This window comes from Argentina silus (assembly GCF_951799395.1).
Source record: "Argentina silus genome assembly, chromosome: 13".
In the NCBI taxonomy this organism is placed as follows: domain Eukaryota; kingdom Metazoa; phylum Chordata; class Actinopteri; order Argentiniformes; family Argentinidae; genus Argentina; species Argentina silus.
In genome coordinates, this window is record NC_139667.1 from 3,794,936 (window position 1) to 3,811,537 (window position 16,602).

Genomic DNA, 16,602 nt, shown 5'->3' on the forward strand with positions numbered 1-16,602 from the left:
AAGGCCTGTGGTGTGTATCTCCAACTGCCAAGAGACCTCTCTGCTTCAGGGAGACACAAACTTAATCACAGTCTGTAAATGTTAAACCTGTTTCCCCAATAGCCTCAGCATGGCTTCAAAGACCTTCAGAGGTCTTTATTCACATACATGAACCAAAGGCAGGGTGCATTCTGTTACATACTAAACCATTATGTGCAAACATGTGGCGTGGTCTTAAACATGTTAGAAATGGTTCCTGACATATACAACGGTAAACAGTGGAGAGGACACTTAGGGATTTCTTAGCAACTCATTATTCTGCAGTGGGTCCTTGTTGCATGATCAGACCCTATGCATGCATCACCTTGTCTAAGCTCCCATGGTTTGGGTAAGATGCATGGTTGTTCTCTAACTTTTGACAGGACACACCTGAGCACTTGCAGCCATCTTAGCATGGAGTAAGATCTGTGTTTCCTTATCCAGTAAAAAAGGAGTAATGTATGCTAATCCCTCAGGTGTCAATAGGAAGGCTGCTCAATACATGTGAGATAATAGTGGAGCATGGGGCTGCTCCTATCAAAGAGCTGGAAGATAAAGTCAATGGAACAGTCAATAACAATAAGGTTGTGGGCTTTAATGAGGAATGTTAATTTGACCACAATCAACTGGATTTCAGCTTAGCTGATCATCAACCTTGGACTTGTATCTGAGGTTGCAGGGGGTGGATAACGCAGGCTGCAGAGACTTATCTGTACCACGCAGTTTTGGAGGGATTCTAAAACAAAAGTGAGTTTGTCTTTTAGCAGTTTGGCAGACTTATTGATTGTATTTCACTAAAAATACCACAGGTGTCCCATTATAAAAGTCATCTATTTGCAACCTGTAATACAGGCAAAGTGCATTTTGTGAGATAAGTCTGGCAAGGGAGAAATTGGTCTCGTCACGTTGTGCGCAGTGGTTATTCAAATAGAACAGTAAACAGGTTTTGCCGTTGTATATTAGTATGTTAGCATGGCTCCGCATGGCTTCTGCCGTCGGCCAATCACAATGCTTGGTCGGATCTAACCGTTGCATAATAAAAGGTACCTATTTGCAACCAACTGTAATAACTACAGCAATGCTTTATGAGAGGAAATTAGCACATTCAAATTAGCTTTGCTTAACTTTATTAGAAAAATTATAAATACATTTTGCACAAAATAGAATTTCCAATATGAACAACAATGTCTGCTGGTCCCCTTGTTCGACCGGAGCACAGACATGCACCCGCTTCTCAGAGCAGATGTCTCAACCCAGTCTGGCGCGGCAAGCAGCGAGCAGCGTCCTCATGTTACAGGCGGCACGGCCTGATCCTCCTTCTCTCCTTGATCCCATTCCGTCAGCAGCTCTGAGGACACCTCCGTAAACAGATGATCCCAGTCCCAGCCTACGTCCTCCTGAGGAGAGAGAGAGGGGGGGGGGGGGGGGGGGAGAGAGAAAAGAGAGTGAAAGAAAGAAAGAGAGAGAGACAGAGAGAGAGAAAGATAGAAAGAGAGAGAGAGAGAGAGAGAGAAAGATAGAAAGAGAGAGAGAGAGAGAAGGAAAGAGAAAGATGAGATAAGGAGAGCAAAAGAAGGATAGAGAGAGAGAGCAAGAGAAGGGGAAGAGAGAGAAAGAGAGCAGAGGGTGTTAATGCACACATCATAAATCTTGATTACCTGGGAGACACAGAGCCGACCTCCCCTGGTGCTCCAGAAACAGCTGGACACCCCCTCAGAGGGACCACAGCAGCTATATTTACTAAAAACTCTCTCACCTCTCTCACCTCCTGCTCCGGAGCTAAAACCTTGGTGAGGAGCTTCAAGTCAATCTCCCCGTCCTAGAGAGAAAGCAGAGAGACCTGAGGAGAACCTACTGAGCTTGCAGAAACACAGTTACCGCACAGAAGTGTTTGATAGTGGATCGCAACCTAAAATGACCCCCTTACGGATGAGAGGGTTGAGGCTAATCTACTGTAGAACAGTGAATGAATGAAAATCTAAAACCTGTCTGTGGCTCCTATGATTTGTCTTACCAGGGTCTGGAAGGCAGAGTGCTTCATAAGGTCGTTGTCCAGGTCTCTGTAGGTCATTACCCGATTGACTTGGATGCTAGTGGTGGGGGAGTGCAAAAAAAAACAACCATCAACAACAAAAAAGAAAGATCCAAGCATAGCCTTCCCTTTACGCATAAACACAAGGTATTCTCAGTGGCCTAATTAGAGTCTCCGTACGTTCACTTCATTGGATCTGTTAGATAAAAGCAGAACACCAAACAACAGAGAAAATACAGCATCAACATCATCACCAGCAGCAACAACAACAACACCACAGTCAGGACGAAGATCCAAACTATCACTCTGTGGTGACTAGCTTCTCCAAAGTTTTGGGACACCACCGCGCACAAGACTTCACGGAAGACCACGGAGATCAGGGGATGGCCGCCAAATAGTAACCCTCTCAAATTGAAACCCAGCTGCTTATCTGTGGTTGGAATTAAGAGGGGGGGCTCTGAGAGTGGCCAGGGCCTAGCAGTGCATGCCAGTCCTACTTACTGCGCATTACACGCTACATTGCCCCCGCAATGAGTTCAATGTGGATATTATCTGGCACAGAGAGCAGGCCCCAGCCTAATAACCTCTGCTGCTGTCACAGCCCCGCTACATACCCGACACATGTCCACGTGTCTCTCACTGCCCTGGAAATCAAAGGGCCCTGTGAGCAAGGGCCCCTGTTAGCAGGGCCGCATCAATCACATCCTTCTGTTATTCCTGCAGAACAGCCCAATATGCCAAGACTCTGCCCAACGCCATCAGATGAGGGTTAGGGTTAGGGTTAGGGTTGGGGTTGGGGTTAGGGTTAGGTAACGCAGTAAGTCAACGTCATCAACGACCACTGTGTTTTTACACCTTTTAGACCCACTGTAGGGCAGGTATTGAGCATGGGTCTGAGGCTTAGCCTGGCTGAGAAACCTTCCAGTGGCTACTGCACTGTACGTGCAAGACTTCCAAAAGGGGGACACATGGAACTAATCCATCCATGAAAATTGAAAGATTGGATGTTGTCGAAGAGCCACTGAGATCAAGTGAAGAGTGGACGGGGAGGTGGTTACAGTGCTGTACCTTGGGGGGGCAGCGATTTGCATGGTCAGGTCTTCCTCCTGTACTTCATCCAGGTCTGGAATCACTGGTATATCTAAAACACAGCAGACATACACACATCATCATCTCATCACCACTGTCCTGTTAAATCTCCATATACAGCCATTCCATCTTCAACTCCCAAGTCCTAAAAGAGATGAAAGAAAGAACGGTCAATCACATGGTGATCCATGTCCTGGATCACAGAGCGGCTAATTTCAAAGACACAATCAGTCTGCTTTGAGTGTATTATGCCAGTTTTTTGTGTGTGTGTGTGTGTGTGTGTGTGTGTGTGTGTGTGTGTGTGCGTGCATGTGCGTGCGCCTTAGTAAATTGGCATTTGATTCCTCCCCTCCCTCTCCCTCTCTCTCCCTACATCCTCCTAAGAGCTGCCCTGTCACAATAGCCAGGCGGCCATGAATATTCAGGAGGCGAGGCGGCAGCTCTTCCTGCTGCGAGAGGGGCGCTGGCCAGGGGCTCCCCGGAAAGCACCCCCCGCTACCCCAGCATTTGGGCCCTGTCAGCGCCGCCCACCCCCAGGACCCGCGGTGGCCGGCAGGCCGACCTCTGTGTCCACTCTGCCACTCCGACCGGGGCGGCTTCCAGCCATGTGCAAGAGTATTTGCTCGCGGGCCCATCTGTGTGGGGTCGGAAGTCACGGTGCGGCCTGGCAGGGGCTGCGGTGCCAGGAGCCGCCAGCCCGCTGCTCAAACAGTGGGAACCCGCTTTAATTGGCAAAACGCAACAGGACAGAGGATGGCTCCGCTCCCAAGAAAGAGAAGGGCGAACTTTCACAGCACATTTCAGATGGACTTTTGTTGGAGTGGGGAAAGGGAGGGAGGAGCAGTGAGGGAGATGCTGTAAGGAAAATTCTAGAATAATATTGAAAAATAAATGAAGAGGCTCGGATTTAACACCGCCGTGGTTATAACAAATGGCGATACGTCAAATAAATAGCCTGGTATACAGTAAAGCCAATACGAGGGAAGGTGGTATACCTACAGTAATGACATAAAATTGACATAATAAATTACTAAGGTATAATAGTTTGTTTAGTCGTGTAAAAACAGAATGTCAGGTGTTTTTACTCTTTCTAGAGAAGAGTAAACGCAGAGCTACATTTCCTTATTAGCTCCTCAGCTGTGAGTGGTGTCAGGGAGCGTGGGGAGAGAGGCCGGCGGGAGGAGGGGGGTCAGTAATCTCCAAACACAGTGCTGCACCCCGAGGGGAAAGTCAATAGAGGAGCTAAATAGGGGTGAGAAGATGGGAGGCAGGATCTGATGGGAGGCAGGATCTGATGGGAGGGAAGATCTGATGGGAGGGAAGATCTGTGCGTCCGTGTCACCGTTCCTTCAAAACACCTTTCTAGGAAACATTTCATACTATTCGTTGAAAAATATCTGTTTAGGATGCTCTTTGACTTTAGCTATATTCTTTGAAAGTGAAGTCCTCGGTTATGAAAAGAGACAAATATTTAGATGTGTAACTTATTTTGATTGTGTTCAAAGAACATAAAGATTCTGAAGGGGTTGTTCGCTTGAAGGAAACGTGGAAAAAAAACCTGGTGAAATTCCATCGACTTTGCACAGATAACAAACCCTCACCCTCAGTTGATAACTTATTCCTTTCTCTTTTTTAATTAAACTAAATTAAAAATGCCACACTCGTTTAGCGGCTGACAAGATTCATCTGTGTTTCTGATATCCAAATAAATGCGGGCGCGGGTATTTCATATTCATGAGGCCCTGGTGACACTTTGTCCTCTCATTTACAAAGCACAGCGTTCAGCAGAATCCGTCCCCCCCCGGACCCCCAATCAAATTTAATGGTCTTAGCGCAATGACATCAAAAAGCCTCGCCGTCCAGCTCTTTGCAAATAGCTTCCTGGGTTGTTTCCCTCCACCCACCCCCAGCCAATCCTAGCCAATAACGCACGATCAACACAATTCTATGAAAGTTCAATGTGAAGCAAGCAGCGAGGGGTAGGTTCTCTACATGCAAACTCTAACTATTATTAAGTGAAAAAAAATAAAAATAACAAAACATTCTTTTTTTTTTTTTTTTTTAAATGAGCTTCAAATTCAACCTATTACTGGAGGTCAGGAGGGGGGATTAACAGCAGCTGCAAACAAGCGTGTGTTTTTCGGAGGGAAAGGGCAGCTCCATCAGAAGGAGCTGTCTCTTTCCGGCACTTCTGGCACACGCTACCTCCTACATTGACTTCCTTCCCTATCCTGGACATCTATCAAGGTTGCTTTGTCTCGCGGGGGAGCGGGCCAAGCATATCCTTATTACACGGCCCCGGCCAGTTTCCCCGCTGAAGCATGTAAATATCAAAAGGGGATAATTTGCTGTGAATGTAGACATACTCCCGGCAGGCACGCGGCGCGGCAGCAGGCAGCGACTTTGGGGAGACCTCTCTCCTCTCCGCATCACCGGGGCTCCTATAATCTAAGCAGGGGTTCAGTCAGATGATTACCCAGGCATGGACTACGTTAGAAAGGCTTAGGGGACAGGACAATATTCAACAGATCACTGGCTGAGGCTGAGAGAAACATGAAACAGATGAGAGTGTGTGTGTGTGTGTGTGTGTGTGTGTGTGTGTGTGTGTGTGTGTGTGTGTGTGTGTGTGTGTGTGTGTGTGTGTGTGTGTGTGTAGCGGTGGTTCTCTGTAATGTGACTGGCAGGGGACTGAGGGGGCAGCCAAGGGGGAGATGGGGACACAGGGGCTGGGGCTAGTAGCCTTCTCTCTGGTTGTAGCCAGTGGACATAAGGGATAGGGGTAGTGGACATAATCAAGATCGGAGGGGCTCTCTCACTAACCCTCTGCACTGCAATTTCCACTGCCCCTGCCTCCGGCACTGTATTAAGAGGTCTCCCTCCACAGAGGAATAATCTTTCCAGCTGCATTTACTGGGAGAGAACCATACCACTGGGGTCTCCACACAACTGACCCTTTCAGCCACTGCGAGCGAGCGAGTGTGAGTGTGAGTGTGTATGTGTGTGTGTGTGTGTGTGTGTGTTTGTTTGCGTGAGTGTGTGTGTGTGTGTGATTTGTGTGCATGCATGCATGTAAAAAAAAAAAGAGTGTCCTTGTCTGCTCCTAAGGTTAACCAAATTAATAGGTAAACAAAGGGGCAAAGATTGAGAGCAAATTTCAGCCATTATCAAAAACAAAGTAAAGTTATGTTAATGAACATTTGCTGTGATCAGAAGGATACAAAAGAAAGCGAGTATCGTCATGGAAACCAGGAGGAAACTTTGCATACATTAAATAGCCGACTTCACATTGTTTTGTCCCCGTCATTTCAACAACGCCATTCGTATAATGTAACCGCAGAGGTGAAAAGGGTGGGGAACATTCACGGCTTTCAATTCAGATTCCAAAAGAGGGCTATGATTTATTTAGCGACGGGCGTGGGTAGTTACTTCAGCCTCTCAGTACCCCTGTTCCACTTCAACATGTCGCCACGACACCTCCGAGAACACGTCCTTACATAACGCCATCCCGGCCATTATCATTGGTATGTATACGACTCCTTAAATAATGTGGGCCAAACTGAGTGTACTAACAGGGGCTCTGCACTCCTATCTTTGCTGAGGCAATTTCACCCTTATTTCCCCTGCTGCTCTGCCCCGAAAAATGGAACAATTATCCCTGGCTGTGCTTTGTTGAAACGCCCCCCCCCCCTCACCCCCCCCCTTCTCTATCATGACATTGTTTGTGTTGCGGAGCGCCAGGCCCCGGGGTGACGGAGTCAAAACGGTAGAGTTCCCGCTGGATCCGCGCTCCGCAGCACCTGCCCAGGCACAGAGACGTGTGTGAGTGTGTGTGTGTGTGTGTGTGTGTGTGTGTGTGTGTGTGTGTGTGTGTGTGTGAGTGTGTGAGTGTGTGTGTGTATGCGAGTGTGAAATGGCAAAGAAGCCGCTCTGGGGGGGGGGGGGGGGGGGGGGGGGGGAGCCACTTAAGCCCTGCCACGCTCCAGCCAATGAATAAGACAGGGGTTTACTGAATACTCAAAAGTCTGTTATGGACTCTGTGTGATGTGAGCGAGCGTGGGAGATTACCAATGATTCCCTATAGCGACAGCCCTAACCTTATCAAATGAACATATTCACCTGTCACTTTCATCTAGACGCCACTGTGTGCTCTGCTTAGTTAAGGGGTGTCTCACACACTGGGTGGTCAAAAGCTCGAGCACCAGCAGAGGATTCCTCACTTACGCTGAGGTGAAATACGCTCGCAGCATCAGAAAGAAAGGATGATCCGACTGGCCGCTTATCTGCTCTATTTCCAGGGGATGAATGCGCCAGGGAGAGACAGGGGCTGGAGGGCTCCTCTCTGCCCGGGAGGAGAGATGCGGGACAGGGATGCAAGGGTGCTCTTACCTCCTTCATCATCGGAGCCCTGAGGGGTTTGTGGTCGCAGGCGTCGGCTGCAGAAACAGGAAGTGAGAGAGTATGAATTATTGAACGCTTTCAAAGGCGGCTCTGCGGTGAGGTCATCACAGGGAGCCAGACTTGGACTGGGCTCTTTTGCTTTGATGATGGGCCTGTTTTTTGTTTTTTTCCTGGTCTGAGCGAGGCTGCAGATTGGGCTGATAGGAAGCTTGCTCATGTCTGCTGCAGACTGAGACCACAGCCAACCCCTGCCAAAAGACACCGCAGCACCAATGAGGCTGCTCCACTGTCTGTGTGACAGCCCAGGGGTTCAGCTAACCTAGCTCAACAATATCCCTCCAAGAATGAATCAAAACTAACACAGCGGGAGCCGTAAATAACTGTTACTGAGATGGGCTGCTGGTGAAAAGAACATAGATCAAGGGACTATTTTGCTGTGCAGCCAGTGTTTCTTTCAAAGCCCGGTGTCTCAACACTGCCATTTAGGCACCGGGCTCCAGCCGTGATGAGTAAAACACACTACAGCCATGTCCTCTACTCTCCTCCACTGGCACTGCTGTCTAAGTCCTAGTATGTGAGCGGGCAAGGATGGAAAAACTAGAATAACAGGCTAACTTGGCTCCCAACAACAATGAAAGTGAAGACAACTCAGCCACGCCAGCTTTTAATCATGTTAAGTGATTGTTCTTGGAAGGCGAGGATTAGTTGCAACCAAGGACAACCTTAAAGTACGGCAATTGCCACTTCAGAGCAACGGGAACAAACAAACAAGCATTTAAATTGGCCCAATTTTGCCCTGTATTTTGAAAATGAAATTGTCACTTCATTCAATCAACATCTGACGTAGATAATGTATACGTAATGCAGGCTTGATGTGGAGAACTTACTCTTCTTGGTCCTCCATGACAGGTCTCCGTCCAGACCTGGGGAACAGTGAAGAACATTGTTAGACTTCTGCTATGAAGGAATAGACAAAAGACATTGCTCCTTGCTACAATATGACTACAGCTCATTCTATGTGAATCTTTGAAAATACAATCCCATTCTCGTTGATTTTTCTTTATTGTAAAAAAAAAAAAAAAAAGCATACACAATTTTTGATCTGCACTTTAGGGGGCAGACTAATAGTGTTCTCCCTCTACTGTATGTGATCCCTCAGCCCCATCCCTGACTGGACCAGTGATCCCTCAGCCCCATCCCTGACCCGACCAGTGATCCCTCAGCCCCATCCCTGACTGGACCAGTGATCCTTCAGCCCCATCCCTGACTGGACCAGCGATCCCTCAGCCCCATCCCTGACTGGACCAGTGATCCCTCAGACCCATCCCTGACTGGACCAGTGATCCCTCAGCCCCATCCCTGACTGGACCAGTGATCCCTCAGCCCCATCCCTGACTGGACCAGTGATCCCTCAGCCCCATCCCTGACTGGACCAGTGAGCTATTTTCAGTCCTCTTCATTTCCACGGCCCAGCTGGACTGCGGCACGCCCAACACCAAATCGCTGTCTTTTCACACATTCTCACCTCAACACAGTATTTTTAGCATGACACTGTTTTGCATGGCAGAACAGGAGGAGATCATATTACACACAGCCGCATGAACCCATTCTGGCCACAAGCAACACAGGGGATACAAACCCAATTTGTAACACTTAATCGGCAGTCTGTGTATTCTTAGCTGTAAAAACAACTCTTTACAAAGTTATTCTATGTGGTATATGTTTCTTGGACTCATGTTGTGAGAGATGCATGGTGCTGCTGTATGCCGCTGCTGGTTACCCTGGTTGAGGAGTGCCCCCTACTGGTTTTGTAGGCAACAGATTTACAGTCATTTCTGTCAACTATAGCTTTTAATAGCAATAGTTAATGTTGTCCTAAATATGATGCTTCACATTAAAAATCCCAAATTTGACTTTAGAACCACATTTAAACTGTTTAGAAATCAATTCAACTGTAATTTATAGACTAATCTTTGAAGACTCCCCTCTACACAGTATTACATGCTCAGGGGTTTCAGCCACTATGGGGCCATGTCAGTGATAAGGGGCCCTTAGACAGGGAGCACGGAGACCCAGCGTGTGTGTGTGTGTGTGTGTGTGTGTGTGTGTGTGTGTGTGTGTGTGTGCTGCTGCTGTAGATGGCAGAGAGACACACACTGGCCAGGGTCCACAGGTCCAGAGGCAGAGCTCACTCCTGGGGGACAGAGACAAAGCAGATATGCCCCCCAGCCTGCCCCCCGGCCTACCCCCCTGGCCTACCCCCCTGGCCTACCCCCCTGCCTTAGGGCCTCGCCTGGAGGAGAGAGGGAGCAAAGACCCCCACAGGCCCCCATCCACCCCTCTACACTACAACCACCTAAGATCACACTCACTGCTGTTGGAACTCATCTCTGCCTCATCTTTTATTCATTAATGTATGCATCCTTTATGTACACAGGTGATTCCATTGAGATTCAAAATCTTTAGGGAGACCTAAAACAAAAAAGGGAGACTTAAAACAAAAAGAAGGTCTCAGTCAGGCCCACCCTCTCTTTTCCATATTCTCTCTGTTCTGATGCTATCCAAGGTTTCAACAACAGCACTCTGATGGGTTCCAGGAGTTGTCGCTTTGGCCAATCACACGGAGCAGAGAGGGGCTGAGGGAGCCCACCTTGCTGCCCTTGGACTGTGTCCTGTCCTGTCTGGGTGGGGGTGGGGGGTGGGGGGTGGAGGGTGGGGGGTGGAGGGTGGGGGTGGAGGGTGGCGACACTTAAGACACATTACAGACCCCTTGATTAAGACTCATGTAAGGAGAAGCGATAGACATGGTAAAACTGTCTGGAAAAAGTTGTTAGGGATAAAATATATTGTGACAACCCGGCTTCAAAGGTTCATCAATAAACTGACAGATCATTTAGTGTCAATTAGGAGTGATAGATCGACAAATCCCGGGATTTCTGCGCCGGGATTAGTGGGAGGAGGGTGGCGGTGATTGAGCACGAGGGGTGACATTGAACGTAAAGTCCTTGCCAGTTCCAGGGGGGACCATTACTTACTTTGTTTCAAAGAGGATCAATGCACGTGAGAAACCCTTAACACCTCCTGTATTCCAATCTATCTGAAAGCAGGAATCAAGACGGGTTAGCTAACGCATGGAAGCGACGCCCTGACCTTCCGACAGGGGGGGGAAAAAAGAGATATATTGAGTTTGCTGTTCTTTTTACTTGCACTAATGACGCAGAAAACCACACAAATAAACCCAATTGACTCGGCCTGTTGACTTCAATGTATGGCTTTATGCATCTCCCAGGCTCTCCTCCCCACAGAGACCGGAGCAGAGGGCGCCAGTGGTGGGTGGAACCATCTGGAAGACTGGAGAAGCAGTTCCGCAATCTGGCTGCGGTCACACTGAAGGCATTTTGAGTTAACTGTGGATATCTGCAAATGGGTTAATTTTGGGATACTGTTTTTGCCCGAGATTTTCCACCTCTCTGTGGTAGAAAACGCAGTATTCATACCATCTCTTCTATTTTGTGAATTCCATTCCTGTGTGTTTTTCTTTAAAGAGCAGACAGCATTGGTAAGGGGTGATTAAGTGGTCCTAACCCTCGTGATGAAGTGGCTAGCTGACTAACAGTGCCCTCCTGTGGCTGATGCATTAACCATGTCAATTACAGCCTCCCTCTCAGATGAAGATGAATGGAGAGTTCCCTGCTCAAGAGAGGCCCCTTGTAACCTTGTTGATTCACAGCCCAACAAGCAAAATATACACTGATAAATATTCCTTCTCCACAGTTAGAGAGTTCATTGATAACGAAAGAGCAAAAAAAACGACCCCAGTCCAGACCACATGCCAAAGCTGTGCATTTTGAATGCCCGTCATGTGTGGTAGGGTTATACCTGGAGGTCCATGCGTTGTTGACAGAGAGAGATACAGGTAGCTGGACACTTACTTGACAGAACTAGGCCCGGTACTCTCCTCTGCCCAGCCGCCCTGCCTGCGGGCTGGTTTGGTAGGGGGTCCCTGGGAGATGAGAGAGATCGTCATTAATGGCAAACATAACAGAGGTTTGACATTGTACCTCCTATTGTACCTCCTATTGTACCTCCTATTGTACCTCCTATTCCAACATTGTTTATTCAATAGCACTGTAGCCTACACTTACTAAAATGTGAATTTGTGAGTCCATACTAAATGTTATGTTTTGTTTAAAGCTCATTGTCCCTAATGTGCAAGTCAAAAAATATTTTCATGCAGCCAATTAAAAAGAAGAAAAGCAAAAACATGCACAAAGAACACAAACAACAGACACTGACATTGAAGAATCAGCCGGGGGCACGCTTTTGTCAAGGAAAACACAAACCAATTCCCTGGGCCTTGGGTGAGAGAAAGCAGTAAGCAGGGGTATTTTCCCCATTGCCCTTTTGTTTTTAAGGTTATCATGTTCGATCAACACTACATCTTCTTAATGGGCCTACTTTCACATTGTTGCCTGTAGCTGAGGATGGATAGCATAGCTTCTCACTGACAAAATACTGAGGAATGGCACATAGCTCACGACATACTATCGTTTATATGCAAACCATTGTCTTGTTTATTATGGTTTTTAAATGCTGGCCAATCACAGAGACTGGACCTATGGAACAGAGTGTGGGAACTGCCATACAGTGGATTGCCAGGGGCTGTGAGTCTGACCTAAAATAGCTTCACAGGAAAAATGACCCTCACCCTCTCATTCTTTGATTCTGAAAATAGTCAATTGAGTTTGGATCGTGTCCTGAGACCGGGGCCCACAGACCGGCACATGAATGAAGGAATTCCACAGAGCACACAAGGGTGGGCTGTAGAGTAGACAAATGAATTTGGGGAGAAAAGCACAACATTTCTCATTACCAAATTGGGTCTGCAAAGGATATAGTGCCCAGGAGGAATTTCTTTCTTACGACATGAAAGAGGAAATAATCTTTCATGGTTGGTTCCTTCACCAAACCCATTTATAAATCTGAATGTCAACGTTTAGAGGGGGGAGGGGGAACTGCCCTGTTCTATACTGGTATTAAGCTGGGAGGTTGAAGCTGAACAAGTCATTTCATGCAATTAGTGAAAAATAGGATTTTAACGAGAACAAGGAAGGCTAAATTAATGGCAAAAGTGGCTGGTTATCAATAAGGCTAAATTCCTCTGAGTAAACCCTGCATTAACAGACTGCAACCACAATCCTCTTAGAGGGCTCTGAGTAATTAGAAGTTCATGAGACAAGGCAAAACGATGAACAAGAAGATACGAATGCAGGTAGTCTTTCAGGATGTAGGACTATCTTTAATGATTACATCATTTTGAACATGAAAAATAAAGCCAAAAAAAAAAAAAAAAACACATTAACATACCATGACTTAATGACATTTTTCCTCCTAACACTAGGACATTCCTCTGAAGAAAGAGGGAGGTTCATTGAAGACGTCATAGTAATCATCTTCCACAAGAGTCTGACAGTATGACCAAATATGAACTTCACAGTCATAGTAAAATAGTGGTAGTGGCTTTGAGGCAATTAGCCTGAGTCTTCATAGGGAAAGATTAGGCTGCATATTTTCTAGTGCAACACTTTTTAGATGGCATAGGCCCTCGTGGTTGTCAAGCTCTAGCAGCCCATAAATGTAACTCAGCCTTTGTTTATAAGGATGCCAAGAATGTGACCAATCAGTAGGGTATTTTAGGAAGAGCAGGTCAGGGCTGATAAACTATCGAGACTGCAAATAAGCGTATCCAGTCGACGCCACTCCTGAAAAATGCATTTCATGTGTAGACCAGGTCGAAGAGGGCGCGAGAGTCCTGAAGGGCAGTTGGCCTAATTTGGGAAGATTACTGGAAAAGCATCGCTTGAATTCTCTGTTTGGGAATTTTGGCCGGCTCACTGTTTGCCACTCCTGGGGACAGAGTGGGACAAAGTGGGACCTCCATACCATGAATGCCAAAGCTTACATGTCGTCTCCAATATGACTTCTAAAGCAATTATGCCTGTAATCATTTTCTGCGGAAGATAAGGGCAGGGCAGGTATGAATAGGCTTGGATCAATACAGTACAGCTGCAGCAGCAGCAGACCCTCAGCTGCTGAACATCTCCCCTCACAGCTGCTGAACATCTCCCCTCACAGCGCTGAACATCAGACATACATAAAAATACTTCATCTCTCTCCATAACCACATCTATCATAGAGTGGGCAATTGTAGAATTGGCAATGTTGCTCCTGCTGCACATGGACTGGCCTAATGTGTAACATATTGTAGGCTACCTCAATGGGAAGTGAGCTTTGTGCGAAAGTAGGCTTATGCCATCTTCCACACACACACACACACACACACACACACACACACACACACACACACACACACACACACACACACACAGTTGGAGCATGGCACTAACAATACTTAGCTTGGGGGTTCGATTCCCGCTGGGACCATATATACTGAAAAATGTGTGCACTCACTGCAATGTAAGTCACTTTGGATAAATCCGCTAAATGACATATATTACACACACACACTAATTCAAGAAGTCTAAAAGAAAAATGTTTAGCATTCAAAATTCTAACACCACTACATTAGGGGATCCAGGGTTAGGCCCAGGCATGAGCTACATGTTTCTGCATCCAAATGAACTATTGGTCTCTAAGCACAACAATGGAGCCTTGCATCCCTCTACAGAAAGTAATGTTCCTTGCCTCACACATGAGCACTACAGCATGTGATAACTTTATACCATCCTGGTGTGACTGTGAACAAATGAATTGACAACCTAGCTTTAGTTAGGCTAGATAATATCAAGGGCTAGGCCTAAATTCAAATAACACAGTTATGGTATATATATACACATTTATTCACTCAGAGGGGTATTCAGAGCCAGGCCCAGAGGTCAACTGCACTGCTGGGTTTCATCCCTCCCAGGAAGTGATTCAGACCTGGGACTTCAGGTGAAGGGACTCCCTGGACTGGCCAATTACATACATCTATCAATTAAACACCAGGGAGGAATGAAAACATCAGCTCTACAGACATGGCAGAGGCTGAGATTTGCATACCGCTGTTGTGAATGGTATAAAGTTACACTGCAGAGTTTAGCCAAAAAGGTACACTGCCAAGCCATGCCAAATGTTTTGCTTAATTTCTTGATACAATACCTCGTCCTCCTCCTTGGATCATGCAGAGGAAATGATTGGAATGTAAACACACTGAATGTTTGCATGGAAGGCGATTTATGAGATATGTTTTCAGCAATATGAAACTGCAACGCATCTGTCATCCTCAACAACGACGGACTCGTACCTCTCCCACTGACGCAGAGGAGGAGGATTTCCTTACGTGCCGAGCATCCTCAAATGATGTCTGTTCGGCTGCCAGTCGTGCCCTTCGGCCCGTCTTTGCAACCTGAAAATCATAATTTGAATAGTAGAGACATGAGTCAATATCTCCCCCTCTCTGCAACAATAGAGGCACGTTCAGATAATACGCACACAACTTTAAAAAAAAAAAAAAAAAAAAAAAAAAAAAAAGGAAAGCTGGCTAGCCACTGTGTCTGCTGGTTTTTGCATAATGCAATGCAAGGGTAGGTCAACAACTGATCTACTGTACTGTGTACAAACTTAACTAGCTAGATACAAATGTAATAAAGGCATGATTAAATAGCTAGCTAGTAGCTGGCTAACTTAGTTAGCTTGCTTCCGAAATGGGTTGGCTAGCAAGGCAAATCCTGAACTGCAGAGAAACTTTAAGACATTATTTAATAAACACTTGTGCAAAATGTCGTTATGTGTATAAGGTAAACATGCAAATAACTCACATTCTTTACAATTCCAGTGTCTCCGAGTTGAAGATTATCGTCCATTTTTCCTTGCGTTTACATGGAGCCACTTCCTGGAGATCAACCGGGAGCGTCACACAGCAACCGTCTCCATGGCGACACCAATTAGGAGGCGTGGCGCATGCAAAGTGGTCCATGCAGCAGCCCGAACCCCAAATCTAAGGATGAATGAAGGATGAAACCTCAATCTCTAACTAATTCTGAGTTATTCGGAATACCTTGTCAAGCCAAATGAGAGATTATGCATAGTTCTCCTCATCATCATCATCATCATCATCCTCATCATCACTTTATTATGGTTTCTTTTTAGTATTTAGTTAATTCAGGGATAGATAGACAAAGTTTCGTCAGTATCATCAGCGTCTCCTCTGAAGGCAGCTTCTTTGTAAGCTCGTTAAGGGTAACCAGCGGCGCGCTCCTATGCGCGCTCTTGAAACAGACACACATGTCAATAATGCATCCACTAAATCAACCATCATACTATATCTAAATGTATTTCAGTGTCATAGATTAGTCCCTGGTTGCAGAATGTGGCGAAACAGATATGAAATCAAGAAATCAAGCACCTTTGCATTAAAAGTATAGGCCCATGAAATATCATAAATCATGATGGAGAAACACATCCCGCATTTAGGGGTTTTATCAAATGCTCTTGATGTTCCATAGGGACAATTACAATCGGTAAATCTGCCAGCTTCAAGTAGTCTATTGTGCTCCCTGGTTGCCTGTGATGGCTCAGACACCGTAATAGCTCTCAATGGCACATTCTGGCACCAACTGAACCTAAGTGGGCCCATTCTATCACAAAAATGTTGAATAAATAAATACTAAATATAATCCATTAAGCTATATCCTACATGTAGACGCATTGAAGCAGTCCATGTCGACGACTGTGTGCAATAGCTCCATACGTCCACTTGGGGGTGGGCTTTCTCTTCTTGATAGTGACGAATGGCTCTGAGGGTGGGCCGAGTGAACCAAGCTATGCTGTGCGTTGACTTGCACACATATGCTGATAAGGCTAAATGCTGGATAGTCACAATGCTGGATAGTTACAATATATGCTAAATGCTGGATAGTGACGACTCAAAGAAAACATACAGTTCAATTACGCATGAGGCGTGGCCTTCAAAAATAGACAGCCAGAGAGTAAAATGCGCTCCTAGTAATTGTGCCTATGATAATCTGCAGTCCCTCCTTCCCAAACGTCACAACCACCTCTGA

General features: G+C 46.3%; 1 protein-coding gene across 2 annotated transcripts; it reads right to left on the bottom strand.

Moving 5' to 3' along the window:
* Positions 1–1,210: 1,210 nt before the first annotated feature.
* Positions 1,211–15,442, bottom strand: ift43 (intraflagellar transport 43 homolog (Chlamydomonas)). 2 transcript variants are annotated; one of them, XM_083683171.1, is made up of 9 exons: positions 15,358–15,442; positions 14,844–14,945; positions 11,470–11,540; positions 8,425–8,460; positions 7,526–7,572; positions 3,119–3,191; positions 2,033–2,108; positions 1,784–1,837; positions 1,211–1,415 (listed from the first exon to the last, which is right to left on the bottom strand). In XM_083683171.1, exons 1-9 carry the CDS (start codon positions 15,400–15,402, stop codon positions 1,305–1,307), a joined length of 615 nt encoding a protein of 204 aa, XP_083539297.1. In that variant the 5' UTR covers positions 15,403–15,442; the 3' UTR covers positions 1,211–1,304. The 2 variants fall into 2 exon arrangements, with proteins under 2 accessions (XP_083539297.1, XP_083539296.1); XM_083683170.1 differs by having other exon boundaries at positions 1,775–1,837.
* Between the last annotated feature and the right edge of the window lie 1,160 nt (positions 15,443–16,602).

Excerpts from the sequence above, each read along its gene's own strand:
- ift43 (XM_083683170.1), bottom strand. The coding sequence starts at position 15,402 with ATGGACGATAATCTTCAACTCGGAGACACTGGAATTGTAAAGAAT. Across the intron at positions 8,461-11,469 it reads ACCGGGCCTAGTTCTGTCAA|GTCTGGACGGAGACCTGTCA; the intron begins GTAAGTGTCCAG and ends ACTGTTCCCCAG. Across the intron at positions 7,573-8,424 it reads GTCATGGAGGACCAAGAAGA|CCGACGCCTGCGACCACAAA; the intron begins GTAAGTTCTCCA and ends CTGTTTCTGCAG.